The sequence below is a fragment of the Penicillium samsonianum genome (genome assembly GCF_028829775.1).
Source record: "Penicillium samsonianum strain IBT 33392 chromosome Unknown utg000010l_segment0_segment0, whole genome shotgun sequence".
NCBI classification, from domain to species: domain Eukaryota; kingdom Fungi; phylum Ascomycota; class Eurotiomycetes; order Eurotiales; family Aspergillaceae; genus Penicillium; species Penicillium samsonianum.
Window position 1 is genome coordinate 1,131,511 of NW_026643268.1, and position 26,323 is coordinate 1,157,833.

At 47.5% G+C, this 26,323-nt stretch overlaps 1 protein-coding gene across 1 annotated transcript; it reads left to right on the top strand.

Moving 5' to 3' along the window:
* Positions 1–987: 987 nt before the first annotated feature.
* N7471_013916 (uncharacterized protein) lies at positions 988–1,206 on the top strand (the record flags this gene model as incomplete). Its single annotated transcript, XM_057286634.1, has 1 exon — positions 988–1,206. One exon carries the CDS (start codon positions 988–990, stop codon positions 1,204–1,206), a length of 219 nt encoding a protein of 72 aa, XP_057129113.1.
* Positions 1,207–26,323: the final 25,117 nt, after the last annotated feature.

A 26,323-nucleotide genomic window follows, 5' to 3' on the forward strand; every position in this document is an offset into this window, starting at 1 on the left:
CTGTTCGGGGCATCCATTTTGTCCGCAGGAGAATGTCAAGATCTGGGCAGTACCGTTTCTATCAGGCCTTGGTGTCTCTTATAGAATATGCAAACGGAGGTGGTTATGGATCACCACATTGGTCAATCAACGCAGTCAGTTTTTGAATAGATTTTATTTTTAATTTCAGCGGGCGGTTGGCAGTCAATTTGATAGAAGGGATAGTGATCAACGAGTCGGTCGGGAAACTGATCAAGCCTCACGATGTTGAGGGCCAGATATGAATGCTCATATATATTTCGCACACTTCCACTTTCGTTGAAAGTCCCAACACCACTATTGCTCGTCTCCCTCGCTGAGCATCTAAAGGCAGAAAATTGTCGCTGCAAATAGTTGCGGTACATAGAAGACATGGGTTTCGACAGGCCTCAGTTACAAGAGGTGTCCCTCAACGCTTTCTACCAAGCACTTACCCGACAGGATGAGCCGAGAAGCCTATAAATACGTCCTCTAACCCCCGGCAATTCGTTCTACAATTCATTCACCTGACTCTGCAAAGTCGAGCAGGCTTGTGTCTGAGTCACCTGATAAGTTCTCCCCTTTGACCCAGAACCGAATTTCCACTGTGCTGACATTGATAGGATACATCGAGGATACAAGCCAGACAGTGCCTGTGAGAGATACAGGTATGATTCCCACCAGATGCACTGCCATTCACATCAGCCGGTTAAAGATACGAGCTTTGGATTAGCTGGTCAAGGTGTCTATGCGTAGATGCCTCCGCCACAGCAGTCGACTAGCTGATCTACTGTACAGCCACTGTGTGTGCTCCCAAGAGATAGGCGAATATCCGCGTCGCAGGTATGTCAACAGCAATGTATGAAGAGATGGCCAGCTTGAATAACGAGAACTCTCGCCGCTGCTCTCTTCCGTGAGTCACCTTGCTATGATGCTTTGAATATCAAATGGTACTAACATGGTTTAAGTTCTTTCAAATCAACCACCAGCATGGGAACCTCCGATGTGGGCGAAGAGCGCCGACTGCCTCCTCTTCTCCAGATTTTGCCTCTTCCTTCTCCCGGTCCTTTCAACCCGTTCAACACAAAAGATGCCCTAGTTCCCACCACCCCTAGACCTCAGGACACCTTCCAATTCAAGTCACCTTGGGCAGCTGCCGATCACATCGTCGCTCCCCCTTCACCAGCCAACCCGGCCGAAAGTTCCTGACAAGAGGGCTTTGCCATGCAAAAGTCCGGTGCAGGAGACTGGCCCAATTACCTCTCTCAAAACGAAATCATGGCCCTTGTGGCCCCGCAAAAGCTCAACCGCAAAGCGTCGCAGGTATGTGAATCTTAGCCTGGCCTGTCTCACTGATCCTGAAGATGATGCGATTTCAATAGAACCGAGTACATTCGAACAAATGCACGAGCGCAAGGACCACAGCTCTTTGCCGTCTCTTTGTCCCAAGACTTGGCTACCAGAAAATGTGAGTCATGGATTGTCTCCCCGATCTGCAAGCTAATGATTGACAGTGAACCATTGACATCGCACCAGAGGGCCCGAGAATACAGCACCCCGTTAGTAGCCAAAACAAGCCATGGCCTTTACACAATTCTTTCAAACCACGCAACATACGAAGAATAAACCAGAGGAGCGGGCCAATAGCGGGTGCGAATATTTGAGTGCGAGCTTCGTTGCATGGAAGCTTGAGACATCCATTCTTCCTTATAGTGTGAGTGGCTTACCGCGTCCTCCGCTGCGCTACATCAGTTATTTGTGCAATTTCTTGTGCTCCAGAACATCAACACAATTGCTGATTTTCGTGCCGTTGTACATGAGGGCAGCCCATCGCCACCGTGAAACATCCCTGTTGGGAGTCCTATCGCCGGATCGGAGATAAGACTAGGTGGCACTACGACGCGTGCTCCATCGCGTCTTCGCCCTCACCGCCTTCACTCCATGAATGGCGGAGTCTCTGGTCGTCCGCATTGCGAAACATTCATCCATTACGACTATATGATTGCTTGTGCCTGGTGAGGTTGTCACGGCCTATGCCGCCCGAGAGAATGCGCGTTGCGCCACAGCCCGGCCTTTTTGGAGCAACGGCCGGAGAGTGCGACGAACCAAAATACAACATGGCATGAATGGTGCTGCATTGCCTTGCCGAAGAGGATTGTAAGTGATCTGTTTGGCAAGTTCATATGACCACGAAGCTCACTGATCGTCTCGTCTCAAGCGTACACAGCGTGCCCTCTGCAAACTCTATGAACAGGTAAGTCATAACAACTCGTCCAAGTGGTAAGCCTTGCTGACTCGCATCGTACAACAGGACGCCCTCATTTTCTCTGCTCGAGCTCCCCTATACCGATGCGATCGCATGCTATCTATCATTTCCACATAACTACTGGTGGCATCGATGATGAGCCAATGTAAGGTCCAGATCGTCTCGGCCCTTCTCTCAGTCGACTCTGTGCATCAGTCATGTGCTGATGTGTCTACCCGATACAAAGCTCAAGCCACAATGGGCTTATACCACCGTGTCTCGGCATTCGAACACCACGAAAGAATAGCCTCCTTGTAGATCAAATTCCTAACGTCCAATGGGTGATCCTCATTATCCTCGATTCGCATCTCACGTCTTTTGATGCCTGGCAGCTCGACAGGCACCGGGATGAGCTCATGTTTCAGTCTGGCTCATGGCGGACGAGTCCTACTTTCGCCGACGAGCAGGCTGTGAGTCTAAGTCTGCGTGCAAGGAGAAGGTGAGGCGGGACCCCATTATTTCGAGCCTACAGATGAACATTGGCCATATCAGGTACGAACCGATAAAAGGAGGCGGTAGGGTGTCGAGTCATAGCCGAGTCAACTAGAGAGCACGAGCAAAGAGATGCCGTCCGATAGTTTCACCTGATCCTACTCCGCGTTGCTGAGCCGGTCGATGTATTCCAGCGGGTGGAGCTAACAAGCGGAAACGAACAAGTGAAAATGAATCAACCAGACACGCACGACGCTGCATCAAGAGCACCGTCAGAACTGTTGTGGTGTCTTTGAATATACGCTGGCTGGATCTGATGCCTAAGCACGCTTTTTTCTATCCAAGCCGAGTAACGTGTGCAAAGACCATTTCCCCTGGATGTCACTGCATCTGCAGGTTAGTCAACCCGAGCGCGTGTATCTATCACCGAAATCGTCTTCTGACATATCGCGTGCAAGCGATTTTCTCAGGGAATGGCCGAGCTCTCTACGTCCCCTACGTCCCCTGTCCTTGGGCATCAAATATATTTTGTCAAACCTCACTGCGCCCTGGACGACATTTGGCATATCACTGTTCAAGCAGATCCTTTGTAAAGTTGGATGTCTGCACAACTTTACTCGGAGCCATCCTCTGTGCGACCTCTCTGACTATCTATGACAGCCTATGCTAAAATTTCTACCCCTAATCAGCATTCATATGATTGCTTTCGGCGGGATTGGTTACGCGCATGTCTGCTGCGGCTCCAATCCAAGTAGATTGCATCACCAAAGTTCATCGTAAATGCCGGCGGAATCGCCTTTACCAGATCTGGTCAAGATGGCGTTTGCTAGACCCGGTCGAGCTGCAACCATGTTCTCTACACAGTAGAGTATGCTCGATCGCGTGAACTCGGGTACTATGCCCAAAAAGTAATGGCGATCGCTTTGGGTGCAGTAGTGGATGTTGATAATGGGAGAGGACAGGCGATATCAATCGTAGTTGCTTACGGGATTATTCACGGGGTTGCGACGGCTCCCATGTAGAAGCAGCCAATCGGAAATTTTCGAGCCAAGCCCCTCAATTTCTTCGTTGTCTTTATTGGGAATCCACTTTGACTCGCGACCGTTGTGGATGTAGGCATTCTACAGCAGAGTAGGAGTAAGTGACTTGCAAGCCGCCTGAAGCGGCAAATTCGACTACGCGAGGAACAGTCTATCGCATCACCATAATTATCTGAGCAACAAAATGTATTTCGAGCGCTCATCCAATGCTTCATCTACACCTGGTAGGTCTGATCGTGGGTGTTTTGCCTAATTATAGCTTCACCGAGGGATATTGGTGTTTGCATTGGACCAGCTCGATCGAATTGGAGGCTGTGTGCGAACTTTACTGGGTAAACACCAGGGGACCACCGTAGCAAGTGATGCCAAATGGTGCAGAATGAAACAATGAAACTGTTATCTCTGTCATATGTAGACTTCCGGACCGGCCCAAAAGCCCAACCCGACCCCAACCCGCAGATGGGCTATGGGCCGAAAACAATACAGACATGCCAATTCTTGGCATTTGCATAAAAACTGCAGATTTTCCCAGTATCAATTATCTGTGGGAACAGACACTCATTGTGAGAAGTTAGCTAGCTTTTGGTATGAAATTGAATCCTATAAACCTACAAATGACGAGTTCCACTGATGAAAGTGTCATACTTGAACGGGAAGATACTTCTGTCTATATGAAATATATATATCTATGTGCTGACGCTCACTAATCCTTTAAGTGCCAGAATAGTACAAAATCCTGGTCAAATTCGACTTTTTCTTGGTAATTGCTATTCAATCGGGTCTATAGTGTAGCCATTGTTTCCATGACTTTTATTACCGGGTCGTTGCCGTTGAACCTTGATATCTTGCTTCTTGGAGTGGTTGAACCCCCGGATTGGGCCAGGGAAAACGTCGGGCCGAGATCTGAGCTTATAGACTAGAACATGCATAAAAAAAGACATTAATCAGCAGGGTTATGAATGCCAATACCGTAGTTGTGTGCATAGAAATGGGCTTGGTTGGGCTTTGCTGAAGTCTAGTCATGTATGTGGGTGAGAAAGATGGTAGGTAAGAAAGGGGCTCGCGCTAGGCCGTGACACGATGACCACCACTCAACTTCACCGCCTGGCCATATACCACCACCATCAACACGCATCAACACCCTCGTCAACGTTCATCAACGTCCATCAACGTTTATCAACTTGATCAACACTCATCAACGACGATCAACTTGATTAACGTTCATCAACGCTGATCAACGCTGATCAACGCTCATCAACGCTCATCAACGCTCATCAACGCTCATCAACGCTCATCAACGCTCATCAACGCTCATCAACGTTCATCAACGTCCATCAACGTTTATCAACTTGATCTGTTGATTGATAAGTGATGCCTCAGTGTTCATATTATGGATGGGAGTTTATTGTGTGTTGTGTTGCATGTTGTCTAAGATACAAGTAGGCTGGTGAACAGGTATATATGTATGCACGTGATCCCAGCCTCATTATCATCTCAGTAACCGGGATATTTCAACATGATCAACACTCATCAACGACGATCAACTTGATTAACGTCCATCAACGCTGATCAACGCTCATCAACGCTCATCAACGCTGATCAACGCTCATCAACGCTCATCAACGCTCATCAACGCTCATCAACGCTCATCAACGCTCATCAACGCTCATCAACGCTCATCAACGCTCATCAACGCTCATCAACGCTCATCAACGCTCATCAACGCTCATCAACGCTCATCAACGCTCATCAACAATAACCAACAATTTTACTAACACATCTGCGACGGGCCAACACACTCACGTCTCGGTTCGCTCTACGCCCTGATGGCAGAGATGCATTCTATTGCGGCGGGAGAGCTAGATCGCAGACTATCAAGACAGGAGGGTAAGGAATACGGCGCTCGACGACGAAGGTTGGGTCTTGAATTTTCGAATCTATCTAGGGCTCAATCTAAATCTCCAATGATGGTTTGGAATACGAAAAATATGAAAATGTGGCGCAGGTCTTTGCTTCTTCGAATACTCTTGGGATACTCGAATACTAGTCCCCAGCACCACGGAGAGGTGCCTGCACATCGCAGGGGAGTCATAACAAGTCCTTGGCGAGCCAATTAATGTATGACTGAGCACATTTTTACAGTCACAGGGCTCATTGGCTGTGAGGGAGCACATTTTTACAATCACAGGGCTCGTTGGCTGTGAGGGAGCACATTTTTACAACCACAGGGCTCGTTGGCTGTGAGGGAGCACATTTTTACAATCACAGGGCTCGTTGGCTGTGAGGGAGCACATTTTTACAGTCACAGGGCTCATTGGCTGTGAGGGAAGTCCTTGGTTTCGCAGCACCCCCCTGCGAGGATTGTTGTTGACGCAGACCTATCCTGCGAAGCACATTCTTACATCGCTGGGCTCGTGGCAGCGACAGCCGTGGTCACGGAAGCTCTGAAGTCCTTGGTTTCGCAGCACCCCCCCTGCGAGGAATATTGTTGACGCAGACCTATCCTGCGAAGCACACTTGTTGACGCAGAGCCCGTCCTGCGAAGCACACTTGATAACGCAGAGCCCGTCCTGCGAAGCACACTTGATAACGCAGAGCCCATCCTGCGAAGCACACTTGTTGACGCAGAGCCCGTCCTGCGAAGCACACTTGATAACGCAGAGCCCGTCCTGCGAAGCACACTTGTTGACGCAGAGCCCGTCCTGCGAAGCACACTTGATAACGCAGAGCTCGTCCTGCGAAGCACACTTGATGACGCAGAGCCCGTCCTGCGAAGCACACTTGATAACGCAGAGCCCGTCCTGCGAAGCACACTTGATAACGCAGAGCCCATCCTGCGAAGCACACTTGTTGACGCAGAGCCCGTCCTGCGAAGCACACTTGTTGACGCAGAGCCCGTCCTGCGAAGCACACTTGATAACGCAGAGCCCGTCCTGCGAAGCACACTTGATAACGCAGAGCTCGTCCTGCGAAGCACACTTGATAACGCAGAGCCCATCCTGCGAAGCACACTTGTTGACGCAGAGCCCGTCCTGCGAAGCACACTTGATAACGCAGAGCCCGTCCTGCGAGGCACACTTGATAACGCAGAGCCCGTCCTGCGAAGCACACTTGATAACGCAGAGCCCGTCCTGCGAAGCACCTTCTTACACTCGCGGGGCTCATGGCAGCGAGGGAGCACATTCTTACATCGTTGGGCTCGTGGCAGCGATAGCCGTGGTCACGGAACCTCCCAAGCCCGCAGGCAAAAGAGGGACACCATGACACATCGGAGTGTGAAGACCGAAGTCCTGATTTTTTTCGGCTGGGAACCTGGCCCCTTTTATAATTTTTTGGCTACGTCTCTACCAAGGAACCAATTGCGCAGATGGTAGCGAGAACAATTACTTCGTTGGTAGGCGTTGAGAGATCGCAACGACGTTGAACTGATGTCTGGAGACTTTGTGGCCTACAGAGTCAAGTCTAGCCTGGACTCATTCCTCTCAAAATCGTACGTTGAGCGTGGTGAACCATTATCATCACTTGTTGAGCAGAAAGTAACGCCGCAAAAATTTGATTCCTACATATCATTGAAATTGCAATTAAATCGCTCAACGCGGTGGCACTCTCCATCTGCCCGTTCTAGCCACGTTCACCGTTTCTTTCATGAAGGTTGAAGTGCTTCAACAGATGCCGCAATGATGGGTTGGAGACTGTGGCAGACAGTGACATTCGATTGTACCGGCTGTTGGCCATAGGACGTGCCTCCCACTGATCCCACTACAATCCTCTGCTTATTTCTAGTTTCGCGCTACTCGAACGGTACTTTTCTTTGTTGCTCGCAACCAACTGATGTTGCCTCCCCTAACACTTCTGCTAACTGTCGGTACAGACACTATGCACGTACTCCCAAATCCAGGGTATCGGTTGTTTTCCTTTGACAGAGAATCAAATTCTAGACCTTGTTGGAAACCTAGAATAAACCCGAGTCCAGTTTCCAGGACAATAAAGTGAGTTATTTTAGCTACCATGGCTCACGAGCTAGGTCCTCGTGATCGCCCCCTCGCAAGATTGCAACGCTACTGTCACATTGACGAGGCCCTGGACACAAATAGCACCCAACGGACCAATCAAACACCGCGCGTGAACTTAGACAGACGCAGGTACGGTTCCGCGACGCAGATCCCAGGGACGACCCACGGGACAGTAGATCATGGAGGTTCTATTTGTGGCCCGCAGAAGAAATCGGAAGGATCTGCAAGGGTCCAGACACGATCCACAAACCCAAACCTGACGGCCGTTAGGGCCCGATGGAACAGCGGTCTTTGTTACTTAGGAGGTATAGCTGGGGCAGGAGAGTATTTGGAATATCACACAGAGTTTTGGCAACAGAGATCTGATCCGCGGTTCAGTTGCCCTCGCAAGAGAGTGATTGGTCCTCCGTGGAGTGGGAAGGTGCTGCTACCTCTATCTGGTCTATAGAACGTTCTAGAAGCTATGTCTTCTGTCCTGCATAAACCTTCCTCGTAGAAAGTATACTCTCTTTGAGCCCGACCCATCCTCTCCCTATCTGCTCCAACTCGGTGGCCAGTCTGCCAATTCTAGCAGATAGTTTTTGAAATCAATGTCAATTGTGTAAGAACAAGATCGTAGATTTAAACAAAGTCTCCGGTTTGTGCACTAGAGACCGAGAAAACCGATTGATCCGGGCCGACCCACAAAGTTTATTTCAAGCACCCAGTGCATCTTGACCATTACTCTGGCGACCGAGAATATTTACGAATAATGTTGTTTCCTTCTACAATATACTATACTTCGCCTGCGTGAGACCTTGGAGAGAGTACCCGATTTTCCCTCTGAATTTTCGGACTCTGGGACAGATTTAATCACGGGAATCCAACACACCAGTGGAGCAGATGCCTATAGATAAGCTTTCGATGAAGTTCAAGCTTGAATCCTTCTGACAACCGATTTCTCTCACCGAGCGAGCGTTTCCATGGTTTTCAAAACTCTGTTGTCGAATTGATTCGGGATTCGACTACTGATCGACGGTCCCGCTCATGATTCCACGGTCTGTGTGAAACAATTTTTCCTCATGACTTGAATCTGCCAGTCTTGGGCTGACTCGGGAAAACCTTCGCTTCTCGTCAAACATGACTAGGGAGTGGCTCGAAGATAAATCGTATGCCTCAGATTCTACTCTACGAATCACTCTGCTTTCGACCCCGACCTAACCGAATCCATTTGAAAGTGGAACCAAAAATATTACCTCGAGCTGACAAGAATTAAGTGAATTTTGTAATTTCCGGAGAGCCCCTTGCTACCACGCCCTGATCTCGTTCCGAGGACACTCATAGGTCTGTGAGTCTTTATACACTGCCCGCAGTATTTTCTAGACCGCATGGGACTCAGATGACATTCTCCTGGATTAGAGACAAGAAGAAAGAACGTGCATGTATAGCTGATTCATAACAGCACTGTAGACGGCTGTGTTCCAAGGGCACGAGAACAGTGCTCCATTTCACAACGTTTGACATCTGGGAGGCCTCCAATGGTGTTAAAATTCCGAGGAAGGATGATTTCTCTTGTTTTTATAATTACATGGGGGAATATGTACAGCCACGACGGAATTCCTCATGCTGCGGCTTCCTTGCGGAGCTATCACAGGTTTTTGTTATAGCAACGTGCACCAGGGCTAGGTATCGAGATAGTTGACCACTGTTGCTCGATATCACGACGTAAACCGCGTGAAAACAACACGCTACTAGCATGAGCGTTCTATTCAGTGCTATTCAAGCTTCCTGGCTGCACAAACACGATGCACATAGTCCCACATCCAAGATGACGATCGAGTTTCTTTAGGCCAACACGGGATTGATACTCGCGTCGCACGACCTGTGACAGAGGATCAGATTGTAATGAGTAAATGATAGCTGGTGATACCAGGAAATGTATTTCGTACCTGTTCTGGGGGTTTTCGTATGACTTGATCCATTGCTGTCGGTCTGGCTGGCCTCAGCCGTTAAGATTGTTTGAAACCATTTGTCAATGTTACTTTTGGTAGAAACTTTGTTTGGGAGAGTCGCTAATGAAGCCCTACGGCTGGTCGAGCGGCGAACAGCTTTTGATTGTTTTTGATTGCCTGAACGATTAGAAGCTCTGGCGCCGGTGCGACGGCACTTCCGCAGAATGTGGTACTTCTTCCCCCGTAGAGACTCAGCGCTTCGGGCCACGCGGTGTTGCTCGTAATATGCATCGGAGCGGGCTTTCCACGACAGCTCCCGATGGGCATCCAGCCAAGAGAGAAGATTCTTCTCCTCCCATTCCGGCCAGCCCGATGCGCTACGTGGGGACATGGTAATTTTCAAGCAATTGGCAGCAGTGGGAAGAACGGGTGATGAAAACAGCACAAAGTGAACTCGAAGGTGTAGGTTTGTTGAGTTTAAAAATCTTTTCAGTACTCGGTCAACTAAGAAAGAACCTACGGTTGCATTAAAAAAGACCATTGTTTGATTATGAGCCATGGCTCAGTCTGGTGAGCTGGTCTCAGGCCCTCATCGTTCACCAGTCCAAACATGCCCTCAGCTTTTATTGCACCCTGGGAAATAGGGGGCTGTTGAGAAACAGCGACGTTGAAGCGAAGGCAATGCTGGGGCCCTTCTTTCCTGGCCATACAGCATAGTTCTACCGCTTCGTTGGAGCATGTGCTTCTAGGCCGCCTTTTCTTCGTACAACATTCGTTGCCTTCTTGTCCATCGTCCACATGAATTCATCTGCCAACGTTGGTTTGACAGAAAATGTGGAATTCATAATATGAGGGTGTCAACGATGAAAGTCTAAGATCATTTAGTGAGTCATGGCCTAAGATTCATTCTAAATAAAGCCCCGGTTGTGGAAAGTATGGGTGGGAATTGGTTGACCTTGCGCCCCCCAATGCAAGCAAGCAAAGCACTCAATTCCGTTTTCACTACAAATATCTATTAAATCCGGTGGACCGTCTCCTTTTACTCTACACTCGACCATAATCGGGAACACTCGCCATCTACTCGTGGCTAAAACGCAAGCATGGGTGGAATTCGAAAAGTGTCGCACACTCATCGAGGACTAGACTTTAAAAGCAGACTGCAACGTGCATTGTCTTTGTCATCCTCCGAGTCTGAGAAAACGAGCAGTCCATCGGCATCTGAGGAAGGCGATACAACAGAGGACGAGGTTTTGCCGGACGGAAACGGCTCCTCTGACGATCAGGAAAACGACAGCTCAGCGGACGAGAGTGAGGACGCCCTACAAGAGCGAAGAATGAAGCGTGAACGTGAAAGAGACTTGGAAATACCCAAACAGCCTCAGCTCCATGGAGAAGGCAATGCGGTAGCCCTCGAATGTGTGGCGGAGTAAGTATCGACCTCTTCACAGAACATGATTTCGGGGTTGCCTGCTGACAACGTCCAGACTAAATACCCGAATGAAGTCAGTTGCGGTTCAACCTTCTAGTGAAAGCATAAAGCGCTAATCTTCTATGCAGGTCCATTGAGAGCTCATCGTATGTCCAAAGTACCTGCAATGAAACCGTTCGCAATGACTTGGCTGATATCTTTGCTCGATTGGCGATCGTGGAGACTGAGATGGATAAAGTGGCAAAACAGGGCAACAACAAAGCTACAGGGGGCCAGAAAACCGGCCGATCTTTGCGTCGGGCAACAGTGGTTAAATTTTGATTTTCGGCCATTTGGACCAGAGCAAGGTATCAGCTCGTGTTAGTCCTGAGGTATCTGTACGTTGTTCGACTGCCAAATACTAAATGGAATAGAATGTGAGCAAGCCAATAGCCGCTCATTGGTTGGCCGCTGAATATTTCTCAATGGGCTCGATTCCCAACTGACAACGTGTCCACTCCTGTACCATCTTGTCATTGCGCATTGAGATCTCTTGTTTCGCCAATCCTCCACCAAGCTACGCAACATCTTAGGACTAGGAGTGGAAATGTAACTTAGCATACCGAAAGGATTTCCCAAGGCCAACCGGCTATAGTCTAAGATTGTTTAGGCGAATCATCTAAGTTTTCTTTAGTTCAAGCCATGTTGGTCATTTGTACTCTTTTTGGCCTACCATTTCTATACTCCGGTCTGCATCATCGAAGGCCTTGCCTGGAGCAACGAAAGTTCAGAGTAGTATTACAATATCACACGTTTTTGCAAATGATCTGACATCGGTCGAGATTATTGCAAAAACAAGATCCTTGACGTTTGATAAAAGCGGTACAGTGTCTGAAAATCATTACTATAGAAAAAACTGCTCCACACGTGTTTGGGCTGGATGTGAATTTGATTCATGGCAGGTTTGTGCCAAAGATTAGTGATGAACCACGAGAGTGCGCACAAGATGTGCTGAGTTTCCGTAGAAGTTCGCAGAGCCAAAGATTCAATTCTCAATGATGGGAGAAACTTAGAACTTAAGCACTCACGGCCCTCCTTTCCAGACTTTGCCAACAGTAAAAGGTTTACCTCCGGTAACCGGCTCAAGCCGGGTTGTATTACTCTCAATAGGTTACTTCTACCCTCGTCATGGTAGGGTGCGAGTGCTGCCAGATACTTGTCGTAAGCTACTTGTGTACTGGCTATATGCTAAATAGCCAGCTCTACTACATGAATAACTAGGTCCAAAAGAACATATTCATCCCTCTAGAGATCCATGTTGGTTGGTTGCAGAGGGCTCCTGCTGATCAAGAAGCGGGACGTTCGGTTCGGACAAGCTGAGGGAGAAATCGTGGCCCTGAGTAGCCACGCCTCCCTGCTCGGGCCAGTCTGCGTGAATGACCCCAGAGCCCGGCAAATAAGATGCCAGTCGATTGTTCTGGAGGGCATCGACCGTGTTCCAAAATCGAGTAGTCGTTGACACCAGGTCCCCGTGTGCCTGATCCAACACCAGCTGAATATCATTCCACGGGACCTGATCCTGCAGAGCGGCATTTGTGGACTCCAGCTGCTGCTGCAACTCGCAGACCTCTCGCACAACCCGCTGACTCTCGGCTAATGCTGCATCTCGTGCTGTGAGAGCCAGCTGCAATTTCGAATTTTCTTCGACTTTCTCGGCCTCAAGTTGTTCCAGGAACTGACAATGCTTGCGTCTCTCCTCGTCCCTTTCCTCTTGTGCTTTTTGAATGTCTTCCTCAATGTTGCTCATAATCTGGAGGCATTTTCTATGGGTCGCTTTATCATGTTTCGGCCTAGGGTTTTTCGTGATGGAGGATGCCTAGCATAGTCAGTAGAGTACATCAAGTTACGCCGCTAGCACAGTGTTGGTCACGAAAGAGTCAGAGCATATGGGAAGAAAGGAGAGATTGGTACCGTATGCTTGTGCGACCTAGTCACCGGTTTGAGAGGGTTCCGGTCATCCTTGGATCTGGAGGCAGTAGACCGAACGGAATAACACGACGGTGCAGCATGCAGCTGTACTTCGTCAGACCTGTGGCCTGCCTGCTCCCGAGAAGGCTTTTTAATTTTTGGCATGCTCGGTCTGTTCGATTATAGAATGAGCAACTATCCAATGGGATGTAGAAGGGCTGAAAGAGCTCTCCGCAGTGACTATCGAGAAGATGATATTATATAGGAATAGGTGGAGGCCCAGGCGCAAGATTTGAAAATGAATGAAAGCGGTCTCACTCCTGTCCAACAGCTGTGCAAAATCAGGATCATAAATCAAATATTGAGTACTGTGCGTAAACGCGACGCACAAAATACCTGCCGCTTTATCCTGGAGTATGCGATCAACAAGTCCGCATAAAGATGTACGTTATTACAGACAACGCTATCTCATGATAAAAAGCTTAATCGGCCCGAGATACCACCCAGAAGCTCCAGGGCTCAGTATTATCTATCAAAAACAGTATTTTGTGAGTGTCGCCGGCTTCCACGACGCTCCGTAGGTTGACCTAAGAAACTGCGGCGTTCTCACAGTCCTAAAATTCACGTCCGCATATATATGGTTTACGCCGCTACTTCTGGCTAGATATGACTTTCGATTGACAAGTATCATTGATCACTGTGCCCTCGATACCGGTGCAACTATGAAGGCGTTCCTTGCTAGTAAGGTATTCGTGAAGTGTCCCACCATGACAGACACGACTAAGGTGCAAGAATACGTAATGCTACCACCAAACGATAGATTTAGCAGAAACCTGAAATAAACTTGATACTGCGATGGGAACTGACGATGTGTCACGAGACAGGGCAATCATTAGGCCACATTCCATGTTTGATGGACGGCCAGGCGTGTGTCTACGAGCTGATGCAGCTAATAGAATGTGAGTTTGTCTGGACCGAGTTAGCAGAGTATCGAACGATGATCGGTAATCTTTCACTTAGCTTTTCTAGGAGAAAGCGCCGTGTCGCAACTAGAAATTGACAGGTCCTGTATGTCGTTGATTGGACGAAGTTGACTATCATTTCTGCCCTCAATGGACCTAATATCTCATACTCATCGACTGAAAATTCCAGATACAACATAAGTGAGTTCCACGGAAACCAACCATACATGTTACAATCATCTTCATAAGCTAAACATACGATATTGGCCTCAGCATATATCATTCGGAAATCGTGTCTGCCAAACGCCCGGCTCGAGACAGCTATTACTCGTTCGCTGGTAGCCCTCCTACAAAGATTATTGATATATTTTATTTGCTACAACATCGGCGACGGCTTGGATCTAGATGAGCCTTGTTGTCAAAATGTAGCGCGTATCACCGGAGGTATGCACGCTATGCAATGCACGACAAATAGAATATTCGGTGCGCTCTCAGCGCATATCGGTGATCCGTCGGGTGCTGTCCAGGCAAGCTTAGACCTCGCTCGCTACAGAGTGCATACCAATGGCTGATGATTGACTGCCATGAGTGTCAAGTGTAAGCTCAATTCCTTCTGTTTGCAACGAACTCAATGTCTGTATTGCTCCAGCGATACCCACTCTCTTTTGCACTAGCTCACCATGCAAGTTCTTATTTTGCGACTCAAGAACTTGAGAAACCCGGATTACTTGAGAATCGGTTGAAAGTCCAGTAAGCTTTTCACTTACTGAGGCCTCATGACCATACGCGTGAACAAAAAACAAAAATCGCGACCCTCAATTTCTGCTAAGCATTGCTTTCATAGCGATTTGGTAGCAAAACACCGGAATCTATTTAGTCTGGTCCTTTTCACGCTGCCTCGCATTCCTGCCTTCAAAACTCCGGCGGAACCCATAATGAATTGATGGCGGGTTGAAAACTGATGCCACTAAGCAGACTATAGGGCTCGCTAACAAAGTTCTCAAAAGATTCAGCAAGACCTCTGAAATATATATAATGGGCAGGGTCGGGTTGACTCCATGTTTCCCTTGCACCTGTCAGCTCAAATGGCAATGACTGCAACAGCTCGCCGGCTGCGCCACCAAAAACTAGCAAGCGACTGCGACCTGGCGCCATTCCTGTGTGACTCCTCCAAGCTCCCACCATCAAAGATGACCACTCGCCATGATACAAATGCCGGTCGCAACATTCGCGCTGACTCGCCGAGCCCACCTTCTTCGCGGCGAGCCAACAAAATCCTTCAAGTGAGGATTCATCTTCGATCCCATGGCTCACATGTTACGCTCCTAGCAGGACAGCCTGGCGAATCCCCAAGAACGGGTGCCGAAAATGGCCCGCGCCAAGAGCGAGCGGTTTCCGAGCGAGAGGCAACTCGACTGGATTGGATGCGACGACTTCGTCCCAAGCCCCATAGACGTTGCTAGGTCAGACAGATACAGGGCACACACGAGGACCCGAAGTGTAGCATGTCGCAATCTCTAGTTTCGTCCGTGTATCGTTAAATATATGAAAATCTTTTGCAAGAAAATGAGTATGAAATAGGTCTACCGTGCACGATAGGTCAGCCCGTCAAAATGGACTCTCTATGTAGGAGCTTACTCTGCTAGGCATTCTATCGATTGGTATACAGGGAGGATCGAAATTGGATTCACTATCTCGTTCTCTTTGATTGTTTCTCGAACACTATTTTTTAGTGACGCCAGTCCTGATGCATGTACTATTTGACTAAGAAAGGATCACACTGTATACAATCAAGTGACTTCAAGCAGTAAGCACTCTATGGTATATCTCCCGAGTTCATGGACAATCAGATTGTAATTTGCTCTAGCTAATGAGAAGGCTGGATTTAAATTATCCTCCAGTCTCCTTTGCGAATTTCTTTGCATTTAGGCGGGAAACCATATAATTCTGGTTTAAAAGCCTTGCCTGAGTCACCCTGCCCATGGCGTCGACATGGCGTAATTCATTTGGAGGTACCCAAAGGTACATCTCCGTGGCTCACTTGGTTAACTGCAAAGAAGATACCAAGGCAAGGATCAGTTCGATCTGCTGAGTGTCAGTGTTGTTGGTAATATGGGAATGATTGCGATTACCTCCAGTGCAAATATCCATGTTTTACCTAACATGCCTATGATGGCAACCACAAGCAAAAGAAGTGCTACTACAGAGAGGTAACACGAGATAAACCGCAGCTGAGCTCGGCCTAGAGTTGACTGTCGAAACAACCACCAATACCATGCAGCTATACCGAGGTAGTCCACAGAGAGAATAAAGAGGCCGCCCAGATGAACAGAGCTCAGGACAAAAGTTCCAACGAGGGAGAATGCCACTTTAGCCAGGGTGGAAAGTGCAGCAAAAGAAGGATACATGGTGCGCAGTAATCGAGGCGTGTTTGGGTATTTCCGCTGCTGGAAGATTATAGGGAGGTACTATGGCGTGGTTAGCCTAAAAGAGACCCACCATAATCTAGTTCCATGTACTGTCGACCTACTGCATGTAGTGGTGGGAAGATCGAAGTAACCCAGAAGAGCACTTCACCCCATGCTGGAAACCTGTTGCTCCAGAACAATCCAGTGAGAAGAGCGAAGAAAATACAAGGCAAGGCACACAAAGCTAAATCGATTTTGTGCCATGGCCAATTCAAGGGAAACCGATACGAAATAAGTAGTCTTCCAAGGCTGAGAACAAGAAGAATGGTCACTAAAACGGACTTGACGATGTTTTCTGAAATCATGCCCATGACTGATTGCAGCCGATATGCTTTTTGAATGAGAACTCGAGACTTATATACTCAAATAGAGGCATATTGCCCATTTAATATTGTATAATCCCCAGGAGCTCTTCATCTTGTTCTAGGACCTCCTTGACGGACAGCATACTCAATTTCCTGCTTATAAGAAACATCTTTCCGCAACCTTGAGGTACTAAAGACAAAGTGAGGACCCTCAGTTGAGGCTCCGCGGCAACATTCTTGCTCTTTCTTTGTGCGGACACAAGAATAGGCTCCGTGTTGAAAGCCTGGAGTATAATTTCTGATCCAATATGTATCGTGCTTAATCAAGCGGACAAAAGCAAGTGACCATCTGCATTTGGCTTTGTCAGGGATAGGGTGCAGCCAGACAACGTTTCAGAGTGGCCAATCACTATTGCAGCATCGTCCTGTCCAGCAGATATCGAAGCAATGCAGCAAGTTGGTGGATATCTGAATACCTAACTCTACCGCTGGAGATCACTGTGATTCTCCCAGGTCTCAGCCCCCGAATCCTCAAAAAAACAGTGTGTGTTGGCTACAATATGCCTGGAAGCCTCCCGAGGCTCTGATGAAACAGCCTCTCATCCTTGAAGATGGCTGATTAATGATATACAGTACACGGAGTCTTGTGAACATGACCCAAATAATGAATTCATATAACCTCGATTCTCCTTATCAGTTCCAACGCCCAACGCTTGTCTGTCCTGGGCGAACTCTCATTGCCCTATAATCATTGTTTCTTTTGGCCGAAAACGTTACTTGCACCTTTGCTGTCATCGCTAATTTAGGCTCCAGAGGATATCGCTTGAACTGGGACAACGGAGATGCTTTTGCTTATGATCCATGTTTCAATTGGCGTTCCATCATCGGCAAAAATAAATACTCGTCACCTTTCAAGGGCGTTAGGATATGCAACTGCGGAAGCAGGGCTTACAAAATCTGTTCATCGTCATGATAGTGTTTTGTGACTCGTCGCAACATTATGGAACGCGGCAAAATGGATAGCTACATCACTAAAACCTCAAAAGGAAGCAAAACATGCTCTATTCATTGAGTCTTAACCACTCTTCGGTTTTACTGGCGGACCAAAGAGCCTCTATATTGCGTTGGCCGATGAGTTGTTGTTCCAACGGCGCAAAGTGACCAAACTCCGCAATGGTATAAATATTGTTTTTCCTTTTTTCTCTCATGTCAGAAGGGTTCAGGCAACTGTTTACAGGGTATTTCGGATTACTGTCCGTGATCTACAGCATGCACCGTGCAAATAACGTCGATAGACATGACGAAAGTACTTCTGTTATTTAGGTCTAGTTTCAAACTGCCCCGAAACCAGGACTAGTAAAGTTGATCAAGTTTCTCCTTGCTTCTCGAATATAGGCAGAACCCCAAACTAAGAAACAAAAGATGACAGAAATAAGAAGCGAGAAACAAATTTGAAACAGTATCATCATTATGAAGCAAACATCCCATGTGGTGGTTCAGTCACGCAATTGAATGCCATCGGCTGATCTGGACAGTACACCGGCAATGACCCCAATATCGGACAACAGAATATAGCGTCTCACGTGTGTTGGCCTTTTCGGTCCACCCCATTCGAATCTCAATATCAAGACATGTAAGGAATTGCTACCTGCATGACCGCTTTGGAATACTCCACGAGGCTGTATGTCAAGACCAAGTACATGCCGTGGAGACTAGGCTGCCAAGTCTGGACCATTCCAATTCTCTCAAGAGGGCGCAAAGCGTAGAGAGACAGCCGAATAGGTTGATGAGCACCAGTCGGCCGAATGCAGCGGCCAGTGGGGAGGGAGCGTGGAGCGGCTCGGCCAATGCGTGAATGGTTGGTACCAAGGCCAACAGGCCCACAGAAGCAAATTGGACAGACAATCGACTGGAAAATGTCCCTGTGTCCATATCTTTAAGATAACCATCCGAGAGGCTTCCAACAGCGATCATCGTAAAAGCCGACGCGTATCCAAGCTGTAGCAATGGTTGGGCCGGAAAGAGAAAAGCGATCGTCGGAAGTGCTGCGGTCCATACCAGGAACAGACCTACAAACCACATGGAATCTTGCTCTTTTCTCGGTTCTTGTGGAATGCACGGAAGCCATTCTGGAGGACAACACACAGATACCACACGGCAATTCCTCCACCAAACGCGATCACTGCTAGAGCGTATGGAATTGACTCTTGGGATGAAGGGAAATGAAAAACCAAGAACATCAATAGATAAATGACAAAGTAGGACAGTCCGAGCATGCCTATGATGGCACCGATGGCGTAGTTGCGCAAGTTTCGGTAATCGAGAGTGTCCATTTTGTAAAGTCAAAGTATATGTACTGGCCGTCTTGGGCAGGATTCTTGGGACGAGCGTGTGGTTTTATAGACAAATGTGGAGCTCAGACTGTACTCATTGACTGGGCAACTAGGTGTTTCCTATGGCACATGAAGAGTTGAGATAACGCTTTGTGCGGTGTTCACCAGAACGGTGAAGGGAGGTACCGTCATATTTTAATGACCACTTCAAAGGTTAGAGTAGAGCCTCAGAAAGAGCACGTTTACGTTGAATTGCCGAAGAGTTTTTTTGGTCTCAACGGCATACAAACTGTCCTCCTTCTATTTGTGTAATCGATGTTCCTCATTATGCAAAGGCAGGGCCTGAGAGTCAAATATGATTCTTCTTTCTCCCGTGGATGAGAGCGCCTCAAGCAAATGAACACAATGGAAGACATTGTACAGATTGTACGTCAGATCGGTCAACAGCAAGCACAGAATGCTTATTACCGTGTTTGTTATGCCCTCTTCAAGCTACTCCAAGACCTCACAGAACATACTTTAAACGAACTACAAAAGCTTTACAAATCCGGCACCGAGCGCTCGACCAATTCTGTCCATCAACTTCTCCGGAATTTCCAGAACACAATCTGCAACCTGGTTGAAAGAGCTTGCGAAGCCCAAGCGGAATGCGAGGGGTTTTGTTCAGTGAATGCATCATTCTCAGCGCGTGATGTCTTCGATCCCATCAGAAGGATGTACACCGACCCACATGTCTCATCGCAAGGCAGAAATTGACTGTGGAACATCTGCAGCTAGCATTGTAGCCTGGGCCGATGGAGGGAAACTTCCTCTACTTGAGTAATTATTACATACAAAGGCGAAATTTCCGTGATTCTGTATATTCGCATGAAGACAACAATAATGTATCCTATGTACCACAGCAGTTTGCACCAAAAGGCCATACACCATGTAGGAGCTCACCAACACATTTTCTCATGACTCAGACACAGCGATCAAGGAGTTCCGATTACCACATAATGTGCAACATAAAAGTAAACAATGTCGCAGGTCACCAACAGCTATGGACCACATAGACAATTTGCCAATTCTCCTCAGCCTGATGACGGTTTACGGGCTTGGAAATCAGATGCAACAGCAGAAAAGATGGACCAGCCATATGGTTGAACAGCCAGTAGAAAAGAACGCTGCCAGCCATGCTGTGGTAAACATCTTGGCTCCAAGAATGGCTTCGACACCGTAAGACTGCAAGGTGTTTTTTATCTTAGAAGTAAAAACCCCGTACATCACCGTGACCACGAATGTGGCAGTCGTGATCAGCATCGACGAAAGCTTGGTTTGTTAGCACCCTTCTTCAATATTTTTTCGACCATCACATACCGTGCAAAATATAGCCAGTAGCCTGCTGCCTTTTGAAAAGAAAACCTTGCGGCCAGCCAAAACTAGCGTTAATGTGGTTGTCACAAACCCGGAAATATACAAGCAGATCACACTCTGGAAAAATCGACGGTAGCCGGAAAACAAACTTTGGTCTAAATCTGGAAGTATGTCGCTGACCTTTATGGGCGTGGAGTCAAGCACGGCAGATAGATCAAAAGAGAATGAGGTGCTAGGGTCGGAGCAAACCATCCCCGAGCCATTCTGGGCTTTGCAGTAGCTCCAGAGACCAACAAAATAGTACCCAGAAAGATGGGACTTCAAACCGTGTATCTGAGCTTGAATGCTACCGCTGGCAGCTGATGTTGCTGCATTGATTGTTTCATTTGGGCTGGTATCAATGCTAGAGACCACTCCTTTGACGGCATTTCTCCCCCCGCTGCTGATAGGTGCAGTATCAATATTGAATGAATCCCGAATTCGCAAATTACGGAGCTTTGGGAAATCTTCCAGGTCTACCTGCCGAATGCTTAGCCAAGTGGATAACTTGAGATATTTTCAGGAGTGTCTTACTTTCAAAAAATGTAGACCGCTTGGAGAGGAAGGCGACGTACATCCGACAAAGACAAAAGATAGACAGACCAGAACCGCGACGGAAAATGACAATGCCGTGGTTGAAACTAGCTGATCCAATCTGCTCCTAGTGGAGAACTTCATGATATCGGTAGCGAGAAGCTGAAGGAGTCTTTGTTAACTGCGTACCAGTATTCGACAATCAGGGAAAACAGGATCTTATGTACAATACTAGGATATGACCAGCTCATGCTTTTTCAACACCCTTCGGCAAACCAATACCTGAGGCTGATGCAACTTTCGTGTCGTTCCATGGGCAGTAGATAAGTGCGGTGGATAAACTACCAGCAAAAATGAGCTTCACATACTAATCAGCTGCAGTTGGGCACGCAGATAATTGACTACTTTGACCGCTGGAAAAGAAGGATATACAATGTCAAAGGATAAGGTCGATGGAATCTGACTCTAAGGCTCACAATTCAAATAAGCGTCAGTACTCAAGCTGCTATAAAAGCTATCGTATGTGGTTTCTCCAATATCTGGACTTGTCTCTCTCTTCATTCTATACACCTACTTACCTGTACACTGCAAATAACCTGTTCGCGCTCATCATGTCATCTTCCAGACAGTCAGAAGTTGAACATTGGGAGCGCAAGTTATACGACTATCGAGAACGCCATTTCGAATTATCTGCCAGAGTGCATCTCTCACACCTCGTCTTTGAGACCGGGTTCAGAAGACGGATGGACGGCCGGCAAAATATCCGTCGATTGAAGCAAATGATGAAGATTCAAGGTTGTCAGCGTTTGATTAGGGAAAACCATGTGCCAGTGATAGTTCCCAGAACTCATTGGCAAGATTGTGTACGCCCGCGATCTGGCAGTGGAGTTATTCCTAGCTTGGACATGGAGTTGGACTATCGTTTGTGCGCATACGACCACGAGAACCTTATCACGGCTGCAAGAAGCGTCCTTGATCATGACAACCAGTGGTGGATCGTAGATGTGTATCTGACAGATAATGAAGAAGGTGAGTTTGTTCAGCCCTAGCTCTCGGAGATCCTCGTTGACAATTTCCTAGCTTCGCCAGATGGCCACAGGAATGAGCCGGAGGCTCTTCGTCACAAGTTCGTCCAATCGCTGAGGGAGCGATACCCAAACGACAACCGCCCACCCGATGGACTGATTTACGAGCGTATCAACTTCTACGAGGGCTATCTCAACTCGCCTAGGGATGCACTCGCTGCCAATAACTGGTGGGCTATACTGGAGGCAGTGGTAGGAAGCAAGAAAGGAAAATATCTGAAGCAGTTCTTCAAACATCAGACCTTGCACCAAAAGCTAAACTCATTGCTCGTTATTCCGGGTCTCTGGGAGGGCATGCGGATTGGGCTACTTCATAAAGTGACAGCCATGCATTGCGACGAGGTGAGTCTAATCGGAAGTCCAAAGCCAATCGCATTCATCCCAGCTAACTTTATTGGAAATACAGCCAATCGCATGCTACTGGGGATTGATTTTCAGCACTTTTTCGAGATTGGTTGGAGGAAGAGACGAGCTTTTATCACTGATAGATGGGGTCACGGTTGATCTGCTTCAATCTCGCGTCCCTAAGGTCTCCAGCGAAGACTTGAGATTCTTGGAGGATAATATGAAGAAGGGCAGGCTTTTTCCAAACTTCTCAGAAGCAGCTCGACGGGAAATATGGGCGCGCTTGACTACGATTGATTATCCAATTCCAACTTTGAAAACTTTCTTCAAAGATCGGCTCTATCTTGAGGTCGCTCAATGTGTCATGAAGCGACTGTTCGTCCAACCGCAGAGGGAAAAGATTACCATTGACCAAGGTGTGTACGGGAAGTACGACACTCCGGTTCCCGTCTCGATGGCGCTGAGACAGCAATCGCTAGGAAACGACTTACTTGAGTTTTGGCGCTTCAGTTTCCAGTACGGATTTGAGATGACCAATTACCAACGCCTAAAGTGGTCCAAGGACGGTGAACCCGAAGATCTGTTTGATCAGCAGAGCTCCGATTCGTCTTTTCTCCCCAGACAAGATATCTGGCGCCATTTCTTTGCACTCGTGAGGGCAAGGGCATTTCAAGCACCGGTCACAAACGACACTTCACTCGCAACAGTGGAGCTACCTTCCCCCAGGCCGTGTGAATACCCAGAGGACATATCCGAAGAGATAGATGTGGCGAAAAGGTGCGGAAAGCCATACTCGAATACTGTCGAGGCCGATCGATTCGCCCTGTCCGCAGAGTCACTGCAGCAAAGCCAGATCCCAGCTCGCGTGACAGCTGGCTTTCTCCGACAGTCTGTTTTCAAGGCGTTCTTTGGCTATCTGTGGAATAGCAATGGTCAAACATACGGTGGTGATCCTCCCGAAAACAACATCGACATTCAGAATGACGGCGAACAGCTGAATCGAGGAGCTGTTGGTGGGGACATGATAGCGACACAAGACATGGATGTGGATTCTGAGAGTGTCACAGAGAGCCCTCTCGCCCCCTCAACAGCCCTGACTCATAATGCGGTAGTTGTTGCTCCGGCAGCGGATCAGCCACCGTCGTTCTGTGTCATGAAAATCACCGTAGGAGGAACTACACAAAGCCTGGGCCTACCAATCCATGAGGCCTTTTTTAGTGAATTTTCATCTGGTCTTTTTAATAACAACTTCAATGTCCAGCAGATGGATGGGCGTTCCATAACCCCGGACCAATGCTACGGGTATTACCTGGAGTTTCCCTCGTCGCAGCTCCATGCCGTGTTCAGAAAAGACCAGTGGCCTGCGTACCTTAGTACATCCACGCAAATGAGCACTGGGAGGGAGAGAGGGAGGACTAAAGAACGTCAGCAGATGACAAGAGCGAAAATATGGTTACGGGAGCAAGTTGGCAAGCTTCCGGATCTGCGTAATATTGATGAAGGAGAAAGTTGACGGGAAAGGAGGTATGAATTTGGATTATCACTACCAAGGCCCCCGAAGTTTCTGAGAGACATCACGACATAGACGATAGTAGTTTATAGATGGTGTGAGTGAGACGTGTAAACCATTATGTTATCCAATCTGTTTCTGTTATTGATAAATAAGCCTATCAAAGAACTTAACCTGGGAAAAACAAGTTGAAGTATGCTAATCTATAGTATATACTCTTTAGATCTATTCAGAGATAAGTAGTTGTGCGCTTCTTAGTTGATGAGACGCAATGTGGTTCGCTGCTGGGAGAATATTTATTGGAAAGAAGCTAGGTAGAAGTTCGGCATTGATGTTCATTAGCTTACACATTCCTGCGTTAAACATTAGACAGTAAGTCTCATAGCCATCGCGAACTTTATAACTTGAACTATTCTCCGATTTCTATATTCTTCTTGAATTCAATACATAGCGCGACAATTCAAGTTCGCACTCCTGGGACTATCGAGGGTTCTATATCACATGATGAAAGAGAGTCAAATCACTAGGCTAGTAATTTGACAAGAAGGTATTTTCTCCTGAAATTCAGTGAAGCTGAGTAAATTCCTCTGACGTATATATCCGTGGTGATCTAGAGACGCAATGACAAAGACGGCCTGCGCGATAATCTGCCTTCGAATAAGGTAACAAAAAATGCCTTGCACAGCACATAAAAAAGGAACCTACTTGATGAGGCAAGTGTTCAGGCCGAGGACCCCCGAATTCTTTGGCAGGGGGGTTGTGGTGGTGCTAGGTGTCTCGCTAGGTGCGCTTGTGGATTATGGCATGCTCGCAGACGTTGATGTATTCTTGTCCGGGAGCTCGCAGCTAGAGGTTGCAATATGGGTAACAGAACCAGTACTCTCCGTACTGATTCTTTTCTGTGCCTGAGTGCTTTTGGGGCTCGTAGTCTTCTTATTCTATGAAGGCGATTGACAGAAACAATTGTATGGCAATCAATTGTAGCATGGAAGTGATCTTTCAGAATTTTGTATGTAGACATCTATTCGACTTGCGAAAGTTGTACTTTGCAATATGGTAATCTTATAGAACTCAAAATGGGTTAGCTGGTTTTCTTGAAGCCTGTGCGTGTGTGATGCCCATATTATATAGTGCTAAAGGCTGTCGTCTGCCAAGAAACATTCTTCAAAATATTTGAAGTAGCATACGCCGCGCTGCCGTATGAAATCGTTAAAAAGCAGTATCAGCCCTAATTTAATCATTGTTCGGTCGATTCCTATGGAAGAGGTATAGTCTACTACATGACCCACAAAGCGACATATCGACAGCACTTCCACCCAAAATAGCCAAGGAAACACAAAACGGATCATATAAGGCGCGTAGGCAATAGAATTGGTCAATCAACAGAGCGGTCAAATCGGGCATATTCACTATATTTCCATCAACTGGCCCCTCATTATATTTCCTGAGAAAATGCTGGATCAAAAGAAATCCAAGTAGATACATCCGGCCCGGGGGAAGGTGAGTTTCAGGCAGCTCCTGCTTGCACACAGTTGTCTTCATTGAGCCGTTTCGAGAAGATGTCCGTTCTTCGAGCTCAGATTGTAATAATGATAGGTGTGCACGAAGAAGCGAAATCCGTCGCGAATTGCGATGAACAGCTTGACTCAATCTCTTCAGCTTGGGCCAGCCTCGTTTCTTTAAAATTTGACTTGTATTCACTAAATTCACTAATGGTAGCCGGGCCTTCTTGATAGGGAACGTTATCTTGTAGTTTCCCTTCTTTCCCTTCTTTCCCTGCGGAACTTGTGTACGCTGTGCTTGGGCCAACAGATCCGATACCAAAGTCATTGGGGCAAATGCTAGATCCAAAGGTGGAAGATGAACTTTGGGCGTTGACGCCGTCGATGTACCTGCTGGCTGCTCTGTTTCATTCTCGACGGCAGTGATACGATACACTGGGGAGGTACCCGAAAAGAGTAAAAATAACAGGATCATGCAACTGATGTAGTTTTCATCGGAGATTTGACTTCACCCATTTGACGGCTTCTTTGCTTGTAAAGCTGTGCCGAGACTTTGCTCAACCAATCAATTTTCAGAAGCCATGACCTGGCTGTCACAGATACCGCGGGCTTTCACTTGCACCGTAAGTGTGGGACCTATTGTGCATAGACTGACCTTACTGCACGGGACTAACAACCTTAAATAGTGATTGAATACGAGATAATAACTGAGACGAGTTTGAATTTGGCAGTACATTATAATGCCACCCCGGTCAGCATTGTCGATTTCTGAAGCTACTTGTATAGTTGC